This window comes from Polypterus senegalus, chromosome 12, assembly GCF_016835505.1.
Source record: "Polypterus senegalus isolate Bchr_013 chromosome 12, ASM1683550v1, whole genome shotgun sequence".
Taxonomy (NCBI): Eukaryota; Metazoa; Chordata; class Cladistia; order Polypteriformes; family Polypteridae; genus Polypterus; species Polypterus senegalus.
This window is the reverse complement of record NC_053165.1, coordinates 144,639,054-144,661,388: the sequence shown is the minus strand read 5'-3', so window position 1 is coordinate 144,661,388 and position 22,335 is coordinate 144,639,054. Positions and strand designations below refer to the sequence as shown.

General features: G+C 39.6%; 1 protein-coding gene across 4 annotated transcripts in view; it reads left to right on the top strand.

Annotated features, from left to right (window-relative positions):
* The window catches only part of LOC120541788, a 48,921-nt gene that overhangs the window by 15,093 nt on the left and 11,493 nt on the right, over window positions 1-22,335 (top strand). For 3 of the 4 annotated variants that reach the window (XR_005636075.1, XR_005636074.1, XR_005636073.1), the window contains exon 3: window positions 4,188-4,473. Coding sequence is in view for 1 of the 4 variants with exons in the window: in XM_039773718.1 (XP_039629652.1) it covers window positions 4,188-4,276 (89 nt within the window). In the remaining 3 variants the exon portion in view is untranslated. The remainder of the gene's footprint in view (window positions 1-4,187; window positions 4,474-22,335) is intronic. The other variant, XM_039773718.1, reaches the window with a different exon arrangement.

The following is a 22,335-nucleotide window of genomic DNA, read 5'->3' as shown; positions in this document are numbered from 1 at the left end:
TTAGAAGGCTTAATGTAGTCTTGGTGTAAGATAGAAGGGTATAGGTTTATATGGCATTGGGGCTCCTATTGGAAAAGATGGCACCTGTTACAGTCAGAAACCAGTAGGGCATGTTGGGAAGTATAGTAAGGCAAAGTATTGTTGGTGTCATGGGTTCCGCAAGAGGGCGCTGCAGGGAGATGTGCTCTGTGTTGTGTGGGACTTCCTTTTGACCCGGTAGTGCTTCCAACAGGAAACAGTTCTTGGATTGTTTTAGATCACTCTGAATTCTACTTTGTAGTATACACTGGTCAATGAACAGAATTTTTACCCCAGAAAAATACTAGTGGCATGCAATTTAACAAACATCCAATCTGTCATTGTTGGCATACTATAAGAAATAACTAGTGGACTTCGCTCCCTGCTTGCTTCGCTCGCCAACCCTTGTTTTTGTTTTTTCGGATACACACTTTTAAGATTGTTTTTTTCTTTGAATTGTTGATATTTCATTAGTTTCACTTTTATTTCAGGACTTCTGTAAAAACAATATCTGGAATCTTTCAAGTCCCAATTTGCTGATTCTTTTTAATGAGGTCAGTGAGACATGTGTTTAATGAGTTTGTACCATAATTCAGGATAGGTTTCTCTGTTTGGAATTTCAGCACAGACAAAACGATCCACATCATCAGCAGTTAATATTTTTTTTTGCAAAGTAAACTCTGTTTTTGAAATTCTCTTGACTTAAACTTCAAAGCCTTATAATATTTCCATTCTTCTGACATATCACCTATGTTCATTTATTCAATCTCTATTCGCCTTTTCGTTATTTCTCCGAGTAATAATTTCTCTTTGTTTGCGCTAATGTGATGTTTACTTTCTTTGTTTTGACACTGTCGTTTTTTTCTGCTTTCATATTCTGTATCTTGCTGTGTTTCGCGGCTACATTTTTTTTGAGTCTTTTGAATTCCGGTTTTCATTACTTCTAACCTGCTCTGGATGTGTTTGGCCCCCTTGTTTTTTAACCTCTTTATGATGTTTTACTTTGTTTTCTACTATGTCTTTTATTTCTGACCTCGCTTTATCCTGCTTTTGTTTCAATGACACCTGGTCCGTGGTAATTATTTTCCCTTTTTTGAGTAATAATTTCCGTTTGTTTGCGCTACCGCAATCTTTACTTTCTTTTTTTATACTTTCTAATTTTCTGTTTTCATATTCTTTAACTTTCTCCACATGTGTATTGTGCTGTTTTTTTTTTAGCCATTTAAATTCCACTAATTTCATAATCTCTAACCTGCTCTGCATGTGTATCGCGCCAACATCCGGATTGGACGTGCTTTTATTTCAATTCCACTTGTTTCGGGCTGATAATTAATTTCCTTATTTTCTGAATTTACACCTAAATTATTCTTTTTTGCTCTTTTTTCTCTCCAACACTTTTGAGTCTCTTTTCTCTATGCTGCTTTCTTCTTTGCTTAGTCGTCTGCGTTTCATTTATAACGTATTGTCCTTATACGCTTTATATGCGCTGAGAGCCTTGGATCTGTGTGTGCTCAAAGCCAAAACACGACTGAGTGTGTTGCTGCCCGTGCTCTTATTTGGTTGTAAGTAGGGCTTGTCTTGCAAGAATCTCATGTTCTGCGTCATCGAGAGATGGTCCTGGGTCAATCTCTTGGCACAAAGTCTCATGTTTAAGGTCCCCACAAGACGCTCCGTGGCCAATCTCTTTAGTCTTGCGGGTCTTTTAAGTGTCTTTCATGATCTTAACATGAAGATTACATCTCATTGCCCTACTGTTTCTCAGCAGAATTTTTTTTTTTATAATAGAGAGATTTAGAATTTGTACTTCCCAGGTGTCATTTAATTTTTTTTTCCATTATTAATTTTAAAAATACCCTTCAAGCTATTTTTCTTATTTTTCTTTATTTAGTTGTGAGCCTGCACATTTTCCATTTCTGTCTAATGAAGTCAGCAGAGTGTGATTTGTCAGTTATGTCTGTCCCAATTTGCTTATCTTGATTTTGAGACCAGCAACAATAAAATGTAATAGGGCAGAAAAAAAGAAAAGACACCTACACTCATTCCTGACACGTTTTCTCTTTGCTGTACTTCTTTTAGTAATCTGCACACTTCCATGATACTGATAGTATAATAAAGCTCAGCTATTCTGTGGCATTAGTGTATTGCAATGAAACATGTCCATTCTGTTCTTACTTTTTGATCTTGCTTACTCTCACTTCTGTGGTAGCTGTCTTCCGAATCCAAGATAAGCAAGATGATGGGTTTATATTCCTGCACTCCTTCCTGATCACTGGGTGCACTGGGATGAAGGAGTAAATAATCAGGAAGAAGGATAGAAGGGGAAGACAAAAGGAACAAAGCTGGGATTATATTACAGACTAACATATTGTTCATCTTTATATCACTGTTTTTTAAAAAAAACAGTAACATTAGCCACAAAAATACCCTTTCTCTTTTGGCTAAATGTATATAATGCTCAGAATATTTCCATTAGGTTAAGATTTAGTTTTTTTCACAAATATCTTTTTGCATAGGTATGATTTAATAATGTTGATATGCATTGGAATACTTGGTTTGGAGAATGGATGGCTGATTGTTTATATTTATTAGTATTTGCTTGAAAAGCTCTAACAATAAGGCTCCAGAGGACTACTTGTAGTAGCATTTAAGAGTGAAAACGTTTGTTAGAGTTTGCCACAAATTACATAGATATTATTATCTGAAAGGAAATTTTGTTTGGAGAAGAAAAGTACAAAAATCATAGAACATTGTTAAACAGATGCAAAAAAAAAAAACAAGCCAAGGAGCAACATATGACACTCATTTTTATAATCAGTATATATACCCACAAGATTTCTATAAATTAAAATAACTGCCTTTAACAGTACATAGTAGTACTTAAGAATTCGTAAAGATCCCTATGATAAAAAAACTTTTAAATCTGATGCTTTTTACTGTTTGGAACTTAAATCTGCTGTTTATTGGCAACAAATGAAATAAAAAAGAATGGCTAATGTCTGACAAAATTAAATCAGCCTTCTTTCTAACTTGTTTGTGACACAGCTTATTGACAGAAGGCTGTTGCAAACTAATAATTTTACTGCTAATTTTGACAATGTTGCTTAGATAGTTTATGTTCTTAAGACAAAAGTTGTCAGACCAACATATACAATCAAATGTGATAGTGACGCCCTTTTACTTCCATTAGTAAACCACAGCAAATTATCCTGTAAAAAAAAAAGTAAAGAAGGGAACAAATTATGTGTAATATATTGAATTTTCCTTGATGTGAGAAAGATGAGGATTTGTAATTTCAAACAAAAAAAAAAGTAATACAATTAAATCAGCATATTCTGTATGTGATAGATGCCAGTGACATGGGTGTACATTGGTTGGCCCTATTGTAGCCTCACAGATCTACAGTTCTGGTTTTAAATAACTGTTTAATTTGTAATAATTTGTTTAATAGCCAATGTCTTCTTGATTTTTTTTTAATTATACCAGTTGTCGAGGATACCAGGGGCCACGACCCGGCCGGGACGCCTTGGAGGACCGGAAGTGGGCGTGCGCCCATCTGGGATCACGTGGGGCCGCCTTCCTGGTTACTTTGGGGGCCACGGGTGCAGGGCATGGAAGCCCCACCCTGTAGGGGCCCGTGGTCACCGCCAGGAGGTGCCCCAATGCCTTGGGAACCCTGGACCCCAGTACTTCCGCCACACCAGGAAGTGCTGGGGGGAAGAGAAGCAGGGACACCCGGAGAGCTTCCGGGAGAACAGCCGGCACTTCCGCCACACTGGGGCGTGTCAGCGGAAGATTGTCAGGGAGCACCTGGCGCTCATCCGGGTGCGGATAAAAGGGACTGCCTCCCTCCAGTCGACAGCAAGAGTCAGGTGGAAGTGGACGGAGCTCGGAGGAGAGGAGTGGAGGCGGTCTGAAGACTGAGCAAGGCATTGTGGTTCGGCCAGGACTTGAAGGGGTGATTGGTGCTGCGGCACTGGGTTTGCGCACTTTTGTATATATAGAGTGGAAAATAAACACGTGTGTGGCGAAACAACATGTCTGCCTGTCTGTGTCTGGGCTGTACCCCACACAGTATCACTTTGGAAAATCAATTAATTAACTGAAGGTTACATCTGTTCTTTCTTGAGTCATTGTATGACTGATGTTTGTTGTGGTCTTTCTCTTTACAGAAGCTGTTTCTAATGTCAGGATAACAGCCAAACCTGGACAGCCAATAGAAAACAAGGATTTCTCTCTGACCTGTGATGCATCTGGACAGGTAGATTCAATACACTGGGTAAAGAACAATCAGCCACTCTCTCCATCTGGCCACATCACCTTGTCTGCAGAGTAAAACACTGACTTTTAATCCTGTACTGCAGTCAGATAATGGTAATTATACGTGTACAGCATCCAACCCAGCCAGCAGGATGAGCAGTGAAGTATATACATGTCACATATACATGACTGTCAGATGTAAGTAAATAATCTTTAACTTTTTGTGTTCAGGGGAACTAACCTTGTTTCAGGTCATCTAGGGTCTATGTTGTTTAGTGATATACTAGAAACTGAAGAGAGAAATATTCACTGCTTACTCCCTGTGTTATTCTGAAAAATATTTAAATGTTGGGTATTCTATTTGAAATATACAGTGTAATATATATATATATATATATATATATATATATATATATATATATATATATATATATATATATATATATATATATATATACTGTATTGTTACATGCTGAAGGACCTGGACAAAAAGGTCAGAAGGCACAGTAAAAACTACACTAACTCTTACTCTGTGTTTATACAGTACAATTCCAGATACAAGTGTGGCCACTGATGTGCTTTATACTTCAATACCTTGTTTGTGTAGAAGTAGATTAATAACAGGCACTCTATCAAGCAATCTACTTAAAATGCACTATTGGTCTACTGGCCAGAAAATACAACAAGCAATAGAATGATTTTCTTTGGCACATACTGAAAGTCTTAAAATGAGAAAAGACATTGGATGTCAGTACATTGAGAGATATGGACATAACATTACAAAGAGTAATGGCTTCAGCCTTTTTAAAGTAACTCCTTCCCCTGTTAAATGACTTCAGAATAAATGGTATTGTACTTTGTGGTAAAAGCACTATATAGGCGTCGAACCGACACAGACTGACAACGGAGGCACGTGCAAAATAAACAAAAAGAACTTTTATTTTTCTTCAACCATGTCTTCCCCATGTCCCACAGGCCCAAAACAACACACAAAGTAAATCACCCCAAGCCACACTCTTCTTCCTCCACTACTCCTCTCAGGCATCTTCGTCCTCCAGACTGTAGCGCCTAGAGTAGTGGCTGCAGGCTCCTTTTATAGCACCCCCGTAAGTATACCAGGTGCTCATTGACCTACTTCAGGCTGCACTTCCGGATGTGTCTGCAGTCCAGCCAACATGGGCTGATTAAGCCATGCAGCTCCTCCTGGCGGTGGCCACAGAGCCCAACAGGAATGAGCTCCGGTGTTCCAAAGTATTGGCCCCGATGCAACCCAAGGGCGCTGCCAACAAGTGTTCCGGGGGATGTAGTGTGCATCCCATGACTGCTCCCCTGGACGCAGTGTCAAAGGGGCATCCTGACTGGACATGGGTCCCGGCCATCTGCCACAACTTATACACCATTTTACCTTTGGCGGACTATTTTTTGTGAAGATTTAGTGGTGGAGAAGAAAGGTATGCACGTGTAAAGGTTTTTTTTATAGTGGTGTGGTTTATGGTAGGCAAGGTACTTAGATATATTGATAATCTGCAATGGAAATATCATTTTACATTAATAAGATTATTTTGGCTGAAAATAAACACATTTATTGTACATCTTCTAAAACTGTATTGCGCTGTTTATTTAAAATTCTTAACATGTTGCTCAACATTAAAAGCTCTTCACAAAATAAACATTATTTAACAAATATTCTCACTCTAATTTACATCAAACTTTCATAAATGTAGCATTCTTAAATTCAATTAATACATCTCTTGGCAGCTGGAGCCTGTCCTGGTAGCACATGCACAAGGCAGGAAACAGTGTTGAAAAGGGTATCAGTCTATCATAGGGCACACTCACACAGCCACACCACATGCACTTCAGAACAGGTCTTCCACTTGAAGCTAAGTACAATATTTTCAGGGCTGGCCAACACTTGGATGGGAGACCATCTAGGACAAGCTTGGTTGCTGCTGAAAGAGATGTTTGTGAGGCAACCAGGGGGCACCTATGGTATGTGCTGTAAATGTGCCATCCTTTGGATGAGACATAAAACTAAGGTCCTGACATTCTGTGGTCAATAAAGATCCCTGGGCATCTTTCAAAAAGAGCAGGGTGTATACCCTGGCTAAATTGCACATCACAGCCTTGTCCATTCTGGCCCCTTTATCATCCACACTCTCTTATTGCCTGTCTCCCTCACCACTTCAACACCTACTAGCTCATGTGTGGTGTGTGTACTGGGGCAAATATGTATGCTGTTGCATCATCCAGGTGGATGCTACATATTGGTGGTGGTTGAAGTGGTTCCCCTCTAGGCTCTTTGAGTAATAAGAAACGTGCTATGTAAATGTAATTATTATTATAATTATTAGTCAGAAAACACCTGTTAACCCCATTGGCATATTTTTTTCTGGAAAGCCAGAATAACCATGCCAACAAAAAGAACATTCAAAATCAACATGAACTAAATCCACATCCAGGATTCAATTTGAGGATGGAGGATCTATTAGGTGAAGGCACTACCCATTGTATCATCTGGCTGTCCCCTTACAATTTCAATCATTACATAACATCATAATGTTAATAGTAAGTGAAGATAAATAGATTGAGACACTTTTAGTAAAATAGTCTTATATATTTTGTGTGTATTGCAGATGGACCTGAGCAAGTGTCTATTAGTGTATCATCACATACTGTAAGTGTTGGAGCAGAAGTCAATTTGACATGTTCTTCTGTGTCTCAGCCCCCTGCTATCTTTACCTGGTATCTGAAGCTCATAGGTGAAGGAACGGTGTACTTAATCAAATCAGTCCAATTAAATCATGCAGGCAGTAACACCTGTGAGGCTTTCAATTCTGTTACTGAAGAAAAGAGGTCAGCTAAAATGGAGCTGTTTGTGAGCTGTTGCTGTTGAGTTAGTTGCAACAATTTTGACTTTTGTAATTGTCAATATCCTTGTGAGTGATTTGGGATTATTTTCCTAAACCAAACATATTAAATTATACATGTGTGCTTATGGACATCCCAACAGTATCTCAATATTACCTAGAGTCTGTGAATTTAATCAGGCCACTGAAGAATATTTCATTTTTTTATTATTTATCAACTGACAATTTTATGTCAGTTATTTGTTTGGGACCGTTGTTCTGCAGATAGGTGAATCTTCTTGTAAGGTTAATTTTTTAGCAAAGCTTTCAGGTGTTGTGCTTCATCTGTTTTCCCTTAAAGTCAAGGTAGGTGATGAATTCTTGCTAAGGAAAGTGATCTCCAAAACATGATAATTCCATAATGATACTTTATTATAGGGTTAAGGTTTCTTTAATTATGGGAATGTTATGTTAGAGCCAAATTTACCCCTTTGAGTTACCCAAAAGCCTCAGTCTTCACTTCAATTGACCTCTAGACCTTTCACTAATACCTAGCTGCTTCACTTTCTTGCTTTTTGTCACACTCCTACCAGCACTAAATTTAATTTTTTTGAGTAATGGTTTTAATTATTACCACCCTCTGATAGTCTACTTATATATTCACCACTTCCTATCTTTTCGGTCTTTCAAAGTGATTAATAATAATTCTTTGCATTTATATAGCGCTTTTCTCACTACTCAATGTTAACTTTCTCACTTTTTAAGTTCATATTGCAAAACTTTCCTGACCTTCTTAAATGAAGAATTATTCTTCTGTAAAAGAGAATTTTCTCCCTCCACCATGCACAGCCCCAACCCTGTGTGCAACCCTGATAGATGTTGGCTTGATGACATCCAGTCAATAGATTAATAGATTATAGTCAATAGATTATATCTGGGGGCCTCATGTGTAAACGGTACTTAAGCACAAAATTGCTGTGTACGTCCGTTTCCACACACACTTTTATGGCAGCCCCTCACTTTGCGTACACACGATTCTGCTCGGTTTTGCAAACCGGTGGCACCCAGCGTGTGTGGTCTCCCTTTTTTCAGATTCACATCAATGACACAGTATTTATCAAATACACAGAAATTTATTGCATATAATTTACAAATTTAATTCATTTGATTGTAATCATTCTGTAACAATATAGCGTTGCATAGAATGGCTTTGAGGTTTTTTTCAAGCGGCACTTTTTTATATACTGTAGACAATGTGGAAAATCGATCTAAAAGTGCAGTTTGCCAGGCAATTTGTAAAGTCTGTTTGGCTCTGAAATATTTCCTTCGGGTTTTCATAGTGTTTCCTGGACACCTGTGTGTGCAGACAATACAAGAGGTGTTTCATGCCATTGCTGGTAGGTAATACACAGGGAAAAACACCCACAGTTCCATAAAGAATCTCACAATCAGCCTAACATTCTCATTACCCAGGATTTCTAAATGTGATTAGGGCACATGGAACTGATTAGAGTGGAGTTTGATGAAGCATTATTTTGAAAATGTACCTCTCCTCCTGATGAATAATCAGACACTTATACTAGCAAAATACCCACACTTTGCAGCGGCTAAGTACTGCCTTATTATTTTTATTAAGAAAAAAAGTAAACATTTTTAAAATGAGGGAAAATATACAAATAATTATTTGTTAATGATCTCTTTGTTTACCACGTCAGTTCGGCCCTCCGGTTGTAATATGACCAAGCTGTGCGCTGAGCTTACTCTTGAGCATGCAACATAAAGTTGGCCATGTGAAAAGCAATCCTGTCTCAAATTAATGCCAACCTTTTGTAGGGTCTGTCCCTGAGACTTATTAATTGTCATTGCAAAGCAGAGCCTTACTGGAAATTGAAGGCGTTTGAATTGAAATGGGAGATCAGAGGGTATAATGGGGATGCGAAGAATAAAAACTCTCTCACCTGAGCCAGTAAAAATAGTTGCCTCAATTAGGTTCTTTTGCAGACACGTGATCTGAAGTCTCGTGCCGTTACAAAGTTTTGGTGGCTGTAAGTTTCTCAGTAACATTATTGGTGCCCCAACCTTCAAAATTAGATTATGCTCAGGAGTGCCTGGAAGATTCAGAGTGTGGAGAAACACTAACGGACAGTGCACCGCGTCTTTCACTTCTACAGCTGAATCCACAGACTGATATGTTTTTGGTTGTGAAGGTAGTTCTTAAAGTAAAATGTGGTTTATAGTCATAGTCATGTCATTTCTTGGTGTCAGGGTAGCTCTCTCCTTCAACCATGACGCGTCGTTTTCGTGGAGATTTCGTAGATTGGGGTAAATATTTTGAAAAGAAGGCTTTGTAAGGTATTCACGAGGAGACAGAGATTTGTAGGAATATTTATTTTACGATTTTCTTGAATGAAGGTACCATCACCTATACTCATCAGAAGAGCAGAGAACTCCCCGGCTATCTGTCGCCTTTCAAATGAATCCTCATGTTTATTCTTAAGGTAACAACATTGATTTGTGGCCATAGGTATGAAGACTTCAGACATGCTTTAACTTCATCAGCGCTTGTTCCTCTGGGCACGACTGGTAGGGTTTGCCGGTAGTCTCCAGCCAGCAACACTGTCAAGCCTCCCATAAGTTTGTTGGTGTTTCGGATGTCTTGGAGGGTCCTGTCTAAAGCCTCAACACCTCCTCTGTGTGCCATAGTGCATTCATCCCAGACAATAAGCTGAGAATGTTGCAGCACCTCAGCAATGTTGCTCTGCTTTGAAATGTTACACATGGGGGATACAGTATGGCTCAATCAATCAATCAACATTTATTTATATAGCACATTTTCATACAAAAAAATGTAACTCAAAGTGCTTTACAAAATGAATACAAAAATAGAAGACACGATAAAAAATAAACATAAGTCAACATTAATTAACATAGAATAAGTAAGGTCCGATGGCCAGGGTGGACAGAAAAAACAAAAAAAAACTCCAAAAGCTGGAGAAAAAAAATAAAATCTGTAGGGGTTCCAGACCACGAGACCGCCCAGCCCCCTCTGGGCAATCTACCGAACATAAATCAAACAGTCCTCTTTGTATTTAGGGTTTTCATGGAAGGACCTGATGATGATGGTCACGTAGACTACTGGCTTTCAGTCCATCAATGTTGGTGCATCATGATGCTTTGAGTAGGTGGTGGTGGCGCAGGCCGCCACCACAAAGAAACCGGAAAAAGAAACAGAAGAGAGAGTAGGGGTCAGTATGGATTTTGGAGCCACTGTGAATAGTTATTATGAAGAATTGAACATACAGCGTATCAGTATTAAGTAAAAGTGAAGTTATAAAAAGGCCATATTAAAGTAATGTGTTTTCAGCAGTGTTTTAAACTGCTCTACTGTATCAGCCTGGCGAATTCCTATTGGCAGGCTATTCCAGATTTTAGGTGCATAACAGCAGAAGGCTGCCTCACCACTTCTTTTAAGTTTAGCTTTTGGAATTATAAGGAGACACTCATTTGAAGATCTAAGGTTACAATTTGGAATATAACGTGTCAGGCATTCCGATATATAAGATAGAGTGAGATTATTTAAGGCTTTATAAACCATAAGCAGTATTTTAAAGTCAATTCTGAATGACACAGGCAACCAGTGTAGTGACATCAAAACTGGAGAAATGTGTTCGGATTTTCTTTTCCTAGTTAGGATTCTAGCAGCTGCATTCTGCACTCGTTGCAAGTGATTTATGTCTTTTTTGGGTAGTCCTGAGAGCAGTGCGTTACAGTAATCTAGTCTACTGAAAACAAAAGCGTGAATTAATTTCTCAGCATCTTTCAATGATATAAGAGGTCTAACTTTTGCTATGTTTCTTAAGTGAAAAAATGCTGTCCTAGTGGTGTGATGAATATGCGATTTAAAATTCAGATTACAGTCAACGGTTACCCCTAAGTTTTTTACTTCCGTCTTAACTTTTAATCCTAATGCATCAAGTTTATTTCTGATAACCTCATTGAATCCATTATTGCCAATTACTAAAATTTCAGTTTTCTCTTTATTTAGTTTGAGAAAATAACTATTCATCCATTCAGAAATACCAGTAAGACATTGTGTTAGTGTATCGAAAGAGTCGGAGTCATCAGGTGCTATTGATAAGTACAGCTGTGTGTCGTCAGCATAGCTGTGGTAGCTCACGTTGTAACCTGAGATAATCTGACCTAACGGAAGCATATAGATTGAGAAAAGCAGCGGACCCAGGATAGAGCATTGTGGAACACCATATCGGATATCATGTGTCTTTGAGATGTGATTACCACAACTCACAAAGAATTTTCTACCTGCCAGGTAGGATTCAAACCAATTTAAGACACTGCCAGAGAGGCCCACCCATTGACTAAGGCGATTTCTAAGAATATTGTGATCAATGGTGTCAAATGCAGCACTCAGATCTAAGAGAATGAGAACAGATAAATGGCCTCTGTCTGCATTTACCCGCAAGTCATTACTACTTTAACAAGTGCAGTTTCTGTGCTGTGATTTGTTCTGAAGCCTGACTGAAATTTATCAAGAAGAGGCTGAGGTTCAGAGGCAGCTTGAAAGCTGAATGAGCAGTTCTGCCACCCTCAATAAGAGTTGCAGCAATGCCAGAAGAAGCCACAGCTATGGCAATGTTACCTTTTGCTTGGATTTTCGCAAGGAGAAGGCTTATGAGGAATGTCTTACCAGTTCCTCCTGGAGCATCAAGGAAAAACACCGTACCAGTGGCCGAGACAACGTTCTCTGATCAAAGTCGGTATGAATAGAAGTTTGCTGCAGAGACGGTTTTCTTCATAGGTAACTTACTGGCAGCATGAACTTGAGGTATAGACACAGAATAGCCGTCTTCACCATAGCAGAACATGAGGGGATATTGAAGTACATCATAGGATCTGTGGGTTTCCTTAATGCATTGCAGTTTATTGTTTCTGCTTTTCAAGACAATATCCCTATTCTTGAACGTTTGCCCAAACGATGACAACACCAACTTGACGTACTGTAGGTTTATTAAACCTGCCTTTGTGTGCATGTAATGGTTTTTTGTCGGCGTGAATGACAACTTTGAAGTCTTTGTCTTCATCTGAAATACTGTCGATTGCGGAGTGGAAGTCCTGGATGTAAGTGTTACAATCATGCAGTATTTTTTGTAATTGCTACACCAGTGTTGTGTTAACTCAAGAAACATTAGCGCACCGCATGTGTGCTTCCTTTTCATCGTCCCCGACAAAATAAGTTTGCAAAAATTTGTGTTCCTCAGTTGGCATAGGTAAAAGACTGCCAATCAAGTGATAGACTTGTCCCTGAACTTTAAATTTCCCTCAATGATTTGGTTAGCACCAAATGACGTCATTTGAAATGCACTGTTGTACTTTCGAATGTTGTTCAAGAAATGCTCACTTTGAGGATGTTCACCATTTAATAGGCCCACAAGAAGGTCAGGAAGCTTACGTATAGGAGTGAGAGAGACTTTACCACTGTTACAGCACAAACCAGGAGACTCGTATTTCCACCTATGAGCTTGACAATAGTCACAGTGAACATACATGGATCCAATGTGTACTGTTTTGTCAGATTCATAATGTATGTTTGGGTCGTATGCAAATCTACAATTGGCATTTTTGAGCCAAACCTGTTGTTTTCGTATGAGCCGCTTTCATTATTGGGATCGTACCTAGAAACAGACGTTTTATTAACTTGTGGATTTGCCTGTAAATATTTAGCTTCAGCGTCTCTATGAACTTGTGGATTTGCCTGTGAGTATTTAGCGACAGCATCTCTATGAACTTGTGGATTTGCCTGCGAGTATTTAGCGACAGCGTGTCTATTAACTTGTGGATTTTTCTGCGAGTATTTGGCAGCAGCGGCACAAAGTTGTTTCCGTCTAGCTGCATCAGAAAATGAACCATGACGTATGACACGCCTCCTTTTTACTGTTTTCTCACATCTTGGATTGCTGCTGTCATAATCGGTTTGAGTTTATGGTTTGTTTCAATTACTTTAGTATTTGCAGGACTTGTCTTGAAGTGACATTCGGCATCTGTCAAGCGATGTAAGCATACAACCGGTTTCATCAATAACTTCGCATCCAACTTTTGAGAGTTCAGACATTCCTAAACATCAAAATGTCCACTACTCAAATCGTCACCTGTGAATTTAAGATGTTTAAGAGGCATTGGCGGTTCTCGAAAGGTGTAAAATATTTGGCCATTTCAGTACACTTGAAAACGATAACCGAACAATTCAGCGGCAGCCATCAACTCACATGCAGAACCATAGGTGAAGGACTTAAGCATTTCACTCTTATAGTGCTCCTGTGTAGTATAATTATCTCCTGTACCGTCATCAGTCCACACCTTAAACCTGTCCCAGTCATTCAATACATAAGACACAATGTTCCTCCGGATATCAAGAGTGAGCCTGATATGTCCGTGCAATATATAACACAGAGAATGGAAAAGGCAGGCGCCATCTTCGGGCATGGAAACCACTTGGTAAGTGACAGTTCTTTGATCGATGGTGATCACCTCGACAGACATGTTAATGGGGGTACGGCTGGAATGGTAAAGGAAATGGGTACCTGAACAGTAAACTAAGTCTAAAATACCTACACAATAACTATAATTGTAATAAACGAATATTAAAACAGCGGAGAAGCTGTGGATTAAATAAAAAGGCTGCAGTTATCAGCAGGGAGACGTGAATAATGTGGCGAACCAAGGAAGGGAATGAAGAGACCTGAACGAAGGACGGCCTTATATGGGCAGGCATTCAATTACATGGGAGGCGTAGGGATGGGGGATGAAATATAGGCAGGCAGCCAAAGAAGGGAATGAAGAGACCGGAGCGACGGACGGCCTTATATGGGCAGGCAGTCAATTATGTGGGAGGCGTGGGGACGCAATATAGGCAGGCAGCCAACTACGTGGGAGGTGTGGTGATGGGGGACGCAACTCCGCCTCACACAGCGACCAAGCTGCAGGCTATGGACGTATATACAGTGGTGTGAAAAACTATTTGCCCCCTTCCTGATTTCTTATTCTTTTGCATGTTTGTCACACAAAATGTTTCTGATCATCAAACACATTTAACCATTAGTCAAATATAACACAAGTAAACACAAAATGCAGTTTTTAAATGATGGTTTTTATTATTCAGGGAGAAAAAAAATCCAAACCTACATGGCCCTGTGTGAAAAAGTAATTGCCACCTTGTTAAAAAATAACCTATCTGTGTTGTATCACACCTGAGTTCAATTTCCATAGCCACCCCCAGGCCTGATTACTGCCACACCTGTTTCAATCAAGAAATCACTTAAATAGGAGCTGCCTGACACAGAGAAGTAGACCAAAAGCACCTCAAAAGCTAGACATCATGCCAAGATCCAAAGAAATTCAGGAAAAAATGAGAACAGAAGTAATTGAGATCTATCAGTCTGGTAAAGGTTATAAAGCCATTTCTAAAGTTTTGGGACTCCAGCGAACCACAGTGAGAGCCATTATCCATAAATGGCAAAAACATGGAACAGTGGTGAACCTTCCCAGGAGTGGCCGGCTGACCAAAATTACCCCAAGAGCGCAGAGACGACTCATCTGAGAGGTCACAAAAGACCCAAGGACAACGTCTAAAGAACTGCAGGCCTCACTTGCCTCAATTAAGGTCAGTGTTCACGACTCCACCATAAGAAAGAGACTGGTCAAAAACGGCCTGCATGGCAGATTTCCAAGACGCAAACCACTGTTAAGCAAAAGAACATTAGGGCTCGTCTCAATTTTGCTAAGAAACATCTCAATGATTGCCAAGACTTTTGGGAAAATACCTTGTGGACTGATGAGACAAAAGTTGAACTTTTTGGAAATCAAATGTCCCATTACATCTGGCTTAAAAGGAACACAGCATTTCAGAAAAAGAACATCATACCAACAGTAAAATATGGTGGTGGTAGTGTGATGGTCTGGGGTTGTTTTGCTGCTTCAGGACCTGCTGTGCTGTGATAGATGGAACCATGAATTCTACTGTCTACCAAAAAATCCTGAAGGAGAATGTCCGGCCATCTGTTCGTCAACTCAAGCTGAAGCGATCTTGGGTGCTGCAACAGGACAATGACCCAAAACACACCAGCAAATCCACCTCTGAATGGCTGAAGAAAAACAAAATGAAGACTTTGGAGTGGCCTAGTCAAAGTCCTGACCTGAATCCAATTGAGATGCTATGGCATGACCTTAAAAAGGCGGTTCATGCTAGAAAACCCATAAATAAAGCTGAATTACAACAATTCTGCAAAGATGAGTGGGCCAAAATTCCTCCAGAGCGCTGTAAAAGACTCATTGCAAGTTATTGGCCCAACCAGTTATTAGGTTCAGGGGGCAATTACTTTTTCATACAGGGCCATGTAGGTTTGGATTTTTTTTCTCCCTGAATAATAAAAACCATCATTTAAAAACTGCATTTTGTGTTTACTTGTGTTATATTTGACTAATGGTTAAATGTGTTTGATGATCAGAAACATTTTGTGTGACAAACATGCAAAAGAATAAGAAATCAGGAAGGGGGCAAATAGTTTTTCACACCACTGTATGTACGTAAGCAGGATTCAGTTATGACCGTTACGTGTAGAATTTTGAAATGAAACCTGCTTAATTTTTGTAGGTAATCTGTAAGGAATGAGCCTGCCAAATTTCAGCCTTCTACCTCTATGGGAAGTTGGTGAATTAGTGATGAGTGAGTCAGTCAGTCAGTCAGTGAGGGCTTTGCCTTTTATTAGTATAGATATGATTCTTTATGTCAACAACTCTTTAAATAGTTATATACCAATATTTACCAGTTTGAAGTTTATTCTTGTAATTCAGTTTAACCTGTTCACATGTTCTCCTTGTGCTCACGTTTGATCTGGAATTATGACATATTAAAAAAAAATTAATCTGACACATAGGAAATGAAACGCTGCATTCAATAAGTACAATGCACACTACTTACGCGTTTAATTTGTCGGCCACTTTTTGCCAGCCATCTTTTCTGGTTTGGGCTGCTTTTGCAGTGTTACCCCTTGTGCATATTGAATCTTGAAATTCTTCATATCCTTTGAATAAAAGGTCTTGCTCTGTTTGTGTGAAAAAAAAAATGCAACTGTTGTTTCGTCATTTTGTACAGCCTTTCAAAGACTTGCTGATCGTGTTTTCTAGACTCAATATACATGGGCTTTTCAATTAGCCCGGGTGCGCGCATTCATCTCGGATGATTCGATCCAGCTAGACTAATCTACTACACGGCTGCGTTTGAAAAACTGACTTATCCCAGATGAGTTTCACCAGCATTAATTCATCCAAGATGAGGCATCTGATCTCAGATGATTTAAGCGATGTACGGAAAATACCCCCCAAGCAAGGAAATTTGTTATTTACTGTGCATTAGTGTCTAATTTTTAAATCCCTTAGCTTATCGTAGCCATAATTTTTTTCCCTCTAATTCCTTTTTAGGCATCACTGATGTTGTTAGTTGTTGGTTGGCACACTTTAGATTACCTATTACTGTGGAAAAACCTCAATAAAATAGTTCTTTCCTACTCCATATTCACTATTGGTTGATGTTTCTTCCCAGAAGTTGCTCATTCTTAGTTCTCAAATGACACAGTATCATGAAACTCCTGATGCAATTTTTCTGGCACATTTGACACGCACAACAATGCCATGTTCAAATACATTTAAATATTTAGTCTTTCCTATTCTTCCTCTGAAGTGCACACACAAACATTTTGTTGATACCCATTTATCTGCTTTAAATATAATTTAAATGCTATTGTTTCCCTATAATCCTGCCAATCATTGGACAGTTACTTGGAAAGTGAGGTGTACCTAAATAAGAACATGTTTTGGGAATATAATCAGGAATTAAATGTAGCTCACAGAATCCACACTTTTTATCGAGAGCTCTTTGATTTACTTCTTAAAACATCTATATCATCTTGCGAACAATATTATTAAAAAATAATCAAATATTGCTTCTTAAATAATAAATCTTCCTAAATAACATTTTCATGTGTTATGAATATCCATGTAGACATCCTTCAACTAAACTGTTAGCCAAATTTATTCCCCTAATAATCTTGAATTAGTTTAAATTAAAGATACAGTGGGAAGATTTGTGCCTTTCTATAACTCTACAAGTTACACCTATCTTCATTTGCTCACTTGTAGCAGTCATGTTAATCAGTCTTAAAAATATGTTCTCACATTTCCTCCTCAAACATAAAGGAAGCATTTTAAAATGCACATAGATCTAGTGCTGATGCTTGTTGACAGAGGCACTGGATGAGTGGAACATAAAAGAAAAAGAACCAGCCATTGTAACTGACAACTCTGCTAATATGATCTGTGTGGTACGCTTATGGAGGTACAGTACTTCATGCCTGGCTGCTTGTGCAGACGCTTACTTTGGTATTGCAGGTGTGGTCCCCGGCCGGGACGCCCAGGAGGACCAGAGGAGGGCTTGTGCCTCCTCCAGACCGCGAGGGGGCGTCCTTCCTGGTTATGTTGGGGCCTGGGTACAGGGCTTGGAAGCCCAGCCCTGTAGGGACCCGTGGCCACCGCCAGGCAGCGCCCCGATGCCGGAATATCCCATGTGGTCCCCGGCCGGGGCTGGAGCCCAGCCGGGACGCCCAGGAGGACCAGAGGAGGGCTTGTGCCTCCTTCAGACCGTGAGGGGGCGTCCGCCCTGGTTATGTGGGGGGCCTCGGGTAAAGGGCTTGGAAGCCCAGCCCTGTAGAGACCCGTGGCCACCGCCAGGAGGCGCCCCGGTGCCTGAGGAATCCTGGAGCCCAGCACTTCCTGGTGTGGGGAGGAGAAGACAGAAGACACCCGGACGGCCGCACAGCCGGCACTTCCGCCACACTGGGGTGTGTCCAAGAGGGAGTGCCAGGAAGCAGCTGGAGCCCATCCGGGTTCCCATATAAGGGGCCGCCTCCCTCCAGTCAGCAGTGGATATCGGGTGGAAGAGGACAGAGCTGGAGAGAGGACGGGAGGCGGTAAAGAGTGGCACAGTGATTGAGAGTGTGGCCTGGACTTTGGGGAATCGGTGCAAGAGGCACTGGGGTTTGTGAGCACGAATTTGTATATATTACTTGTAAATCAACGGTGTGTGATGGAACTATGTTGTCCGTCTGCCTGTGTCCGGGTTCCAGTCCACACAGGCTACACTGAAAATTCCAACAATTGCCCACTTGCTTGGTCAGGTGAGGCTTGTTGCAAATTTTTTTCCTTTGTAGCAGTACAGCTAGCCACATGCTTAAAGAGAAGCAATGTTTGTTGGACTTGCCAACATACAAGCTAGTGACTGATGTGGTCATGCAATTGATCAGTGCATTGGAAATGCTAGAAAAGCTTTTGGAACAACATCCAGAGAGCCTTCTCAGCAGCTCTGCATACTGTATAAGCAGCAAGGTTGTTTGTGGTGTGACTGGCATGCAACATCGTTGTCGACAACACATCCGCCACAGGTGCCCCGTAGTTTCTAATGTAATAACATGTGATTCATCATGTAGGAATCTGCTGCCCTAGATGTTCAGCTGTCACAAGCCGCTCCGCAGACCTAAATGATGTGGCGATGCTTTGCTTCAGATCTTCATAAGGCCTCTGTACAATGACTTCATCCATTTGCTTTCTGGTTGGTATAGCATACCACAGTTCCAAGACTGGTATCATTTCTTGACAGGCCTCATTTTCAACAATGGTGTAGGGTCTCATATCTTTACAGATAAAAACTGATATACCTTGTTAATTTTTGGGCACGAATCAAATTAAATGGAAGCCTAGAACTACCTTCCGTCTCCAGTGTAGATTGTTTGTTGACTGAGATTATGTTTAAGGATGACGTCAGAATAAACTATTTCTCAAATTTCTTGTGTTACAACAATACTTAACTTCTGAGCTGCACAGTTTACATATGACTTTGTTATTGCCCAGTTGTTCTTTACCAACATACTGTTTGAATCCGTAGGCAGTTCACACATCTGATTTAAATGGAGGAGGACACACCATTTTATACAGTCCTACCTGCCGTCCAATGTTTTACCTTTTTATATTAGTTTTTATTATTTCTGAGCTTACTTCGAAATTCAGATTAGTTTTTGTTTTCCTCCATCATGTATTTTTAGTTTTAATTTAGTTTTTATTTATAATACTAGCAAAATACCAGCTTCATGATGGAGAAGTAGTGTGTTAAAGAAGCAATGAAAAAGAAAAGGAAACATTTTGAAAATAACGTAACATGATTGTCAATGTAATTGTTTTGTCACTGTTGTGAGTGATGAGTGTTGTTGTAATATATACTGTATATATATATATATATATATATATATTTACACACACACACATAAACATATATATATATACATATCTATACATATACACATATATACATACATATATATATCTACATATATACACATACATATACACACACACATAAATACATATATATATACATACATACACACACACATATATAAACATATATATACATATACATACATATCTACATATATACACACACAGCTATTTCGTATCAGTGCAATACGCTGCTTGTTAAAACGGATGACTCCCGCTCTTACGTGCAAGTCTGCGTGGATATTATGAACTATCGATTTGTTCAAGTTCTATTTAAATTTTAAATAGAAGGAATTTTTATTTAGTCGACAGAAATATCTTTGGTAGGAATGGTAAAACAGACAGGAATATTATTCTGAATAAATCAACTCAAACCTTAAACAACTTATAATATTTTGCTCTCCATAAAAATATATCCTGTCTAAATTATACAAGTTAGAAATAAAGTAAACGTTAAAAGAACAAACATTCAAATTTCTTTACTCTTATGTAATTTTATATAAAAATAAACTTAGATTTTAAATATCCCAAAAGATTTTGCTCTCCATAAAAATATATCCTGTCAAAATTATACAAATTCAAATATGAACATGCTGCATAACAAAACCTGGAAATATAAATAAAATGTGTTCCTTTCAGCAATAACAAATCAAATCATTCAGTTGTCTTTGCTCATATGTCATTTTAGAGCTGGACGCCTGGCATCTTTTTTTGGCCACAGGTTCGTTTCTGTTTGGTGTGAGGTTCTGTGTTGTGGAGATTCTCAGGATGGATTGCAGGTGCTCATCAGTGAGGCGACTCCTGTGTGCTGTTTTGTTAGTCTTTATCACTGAGAAGAGCTTCTCACACAGATATGTGCTACCAAACATGCACAAGGTTCGAGCCGCATGTAGACGGACTTTTTGTTCTTCAAAGTCACCAAAGCGCCGCAAACTCAGTGCGCCAGTTCAGTTTATCAGCAAAGTGCGATTTGGGAACACCGTAGTGACGACTTGGTTTAACATTACTTGGCAACAGGGAAAGTGGGGCAAGGTGCACTGGTGCATTTGTGTCTCCCATAAAAGCAGCTTCACTTGAAATCACTTTGTGATTGTGCACGGGTAAAACGTCCGCTGAAGTGTCAGATTCTTATTTAATTATCTGCTTTCTGTATCTTCTGCATTGCATTCAGGTTACCCTGATGTTTTGTCTCATAGTGCCGCCTTAGATTAAATTCTGTAATTACAGCCACATTAGCTCCACAAATGAGACACACGGGTTCAGTAAACATATACTCAGCCTCCCATCGGTTTTAAAGTCTCTATTTTCAGAATCAACTTTTCTCTTCAGCATCGTGTGAGCTAGCTTCGCAATAACTTGCAGCATCATAAGGTAGACTTGATTAACGCGGTAAGTGTTGCAAGGCAGCTGAAGCGCTGCATTATGGGATCTGTAGTTTATTGTGTTACCAGCGCTTCATATACCCGGCTTTAATAACAATAATACAGTATATAAAATGATCTCGGGCCGGATATAATTACACCGGGCGGATGTGGCCCTGCCCTTGAGTTTGACACATATGGACTAAATAGAACTTGAAAAGATATATTTTTCAAATGTGATCGCAATTCAGATAGAGTTGACGCACTACAGCCTGCATGCCTCAATAAGTCATCCTCCCTCGCTCTTACTTTTTACCGCTCATCTAATGAATACACTGAGTATGGCTTTACCAAAACAATCATTGATGGCGAATAAAGTATCCATTATTCGAGTATGTAGATCGGGATATATATATATACATATATATATACCCGCGTATCGCAGCGAGAAGTAGTGTGTTAAAAAGCTAGAAAAGAAAAGGGAACATTTTAAAAATAACGTAACATGACTGTCAATATACAGTATTTGTTTTGTGAGTGTTACTGAGTGTTGCTGTCATCAAGGATTTGATTATCATTATTTCTTTCAATCAGGTTCGTATTTGTAGGATGTGTTGTGTTCAAGTTACATTCCGTGTTTGTCAATCGCTGTAAAGATGACAGGTTTCATTCATCGATTCGCTTCTTACTGCATCAATAAACAGCTCGTCTTCTTCTTTATCTGAGACCTGACACACTGCATGCACGGGTTTTTTACACTGTCTTCCTTTAGCGGACATTGACTTTTTCCACGTGTGCTTTGTTTCCGCAGTAGCTGGATTTATGAATATGCTTGTATGTATCAGACGCTTCATATTTTTGCTGCCTTTTCAATTGTGTAATTCGGTTTTGTTCAGCGCTTTTGGAACTGTTGCTTTTATCTGTGCACTGCGCCAGTTCACGTGAGCCGCTCGGTGTACATGCATCGAAGTTTCCCAGCTGTGCTGGTGCCATCTCGTGCTATGTCCATGGCTGTATTTAATGTTACCTTAGTCCTGGCACTTAAAACTTTCTCTCGCAGTTTCGCTGAGTTTGTGTCAAACACCACCCTGACCATCTCATCTTCCTCTGCATAAGCACAGTCCTTCGCCCGTGAATATTTAGTGGAGTTTGCTATTGGATTGCCGCTGACGGACGGCCTTATATGGGCAGGCACTAAATTACAAACTCCAGCGCAGCCTGTCTATGAACTTAATTTAAAGTGTAGGTTTACATCGGCTTTGTTTCAAGTAGCAGAACTCATGAATATGGTTGTATATGTCACTCGCTCGCTTCTTATTGTTTCGCTGCCTTCTCAATTATATAATGCATGTTTTCTTCAGCGCTTTTGGGTCTTCCTGGTTTTCTATGTACTGCGTGATTACGGGGGAGGCGTGATGATGTCACACGAAACTCTGCCCCCACGGCGTTCAAGC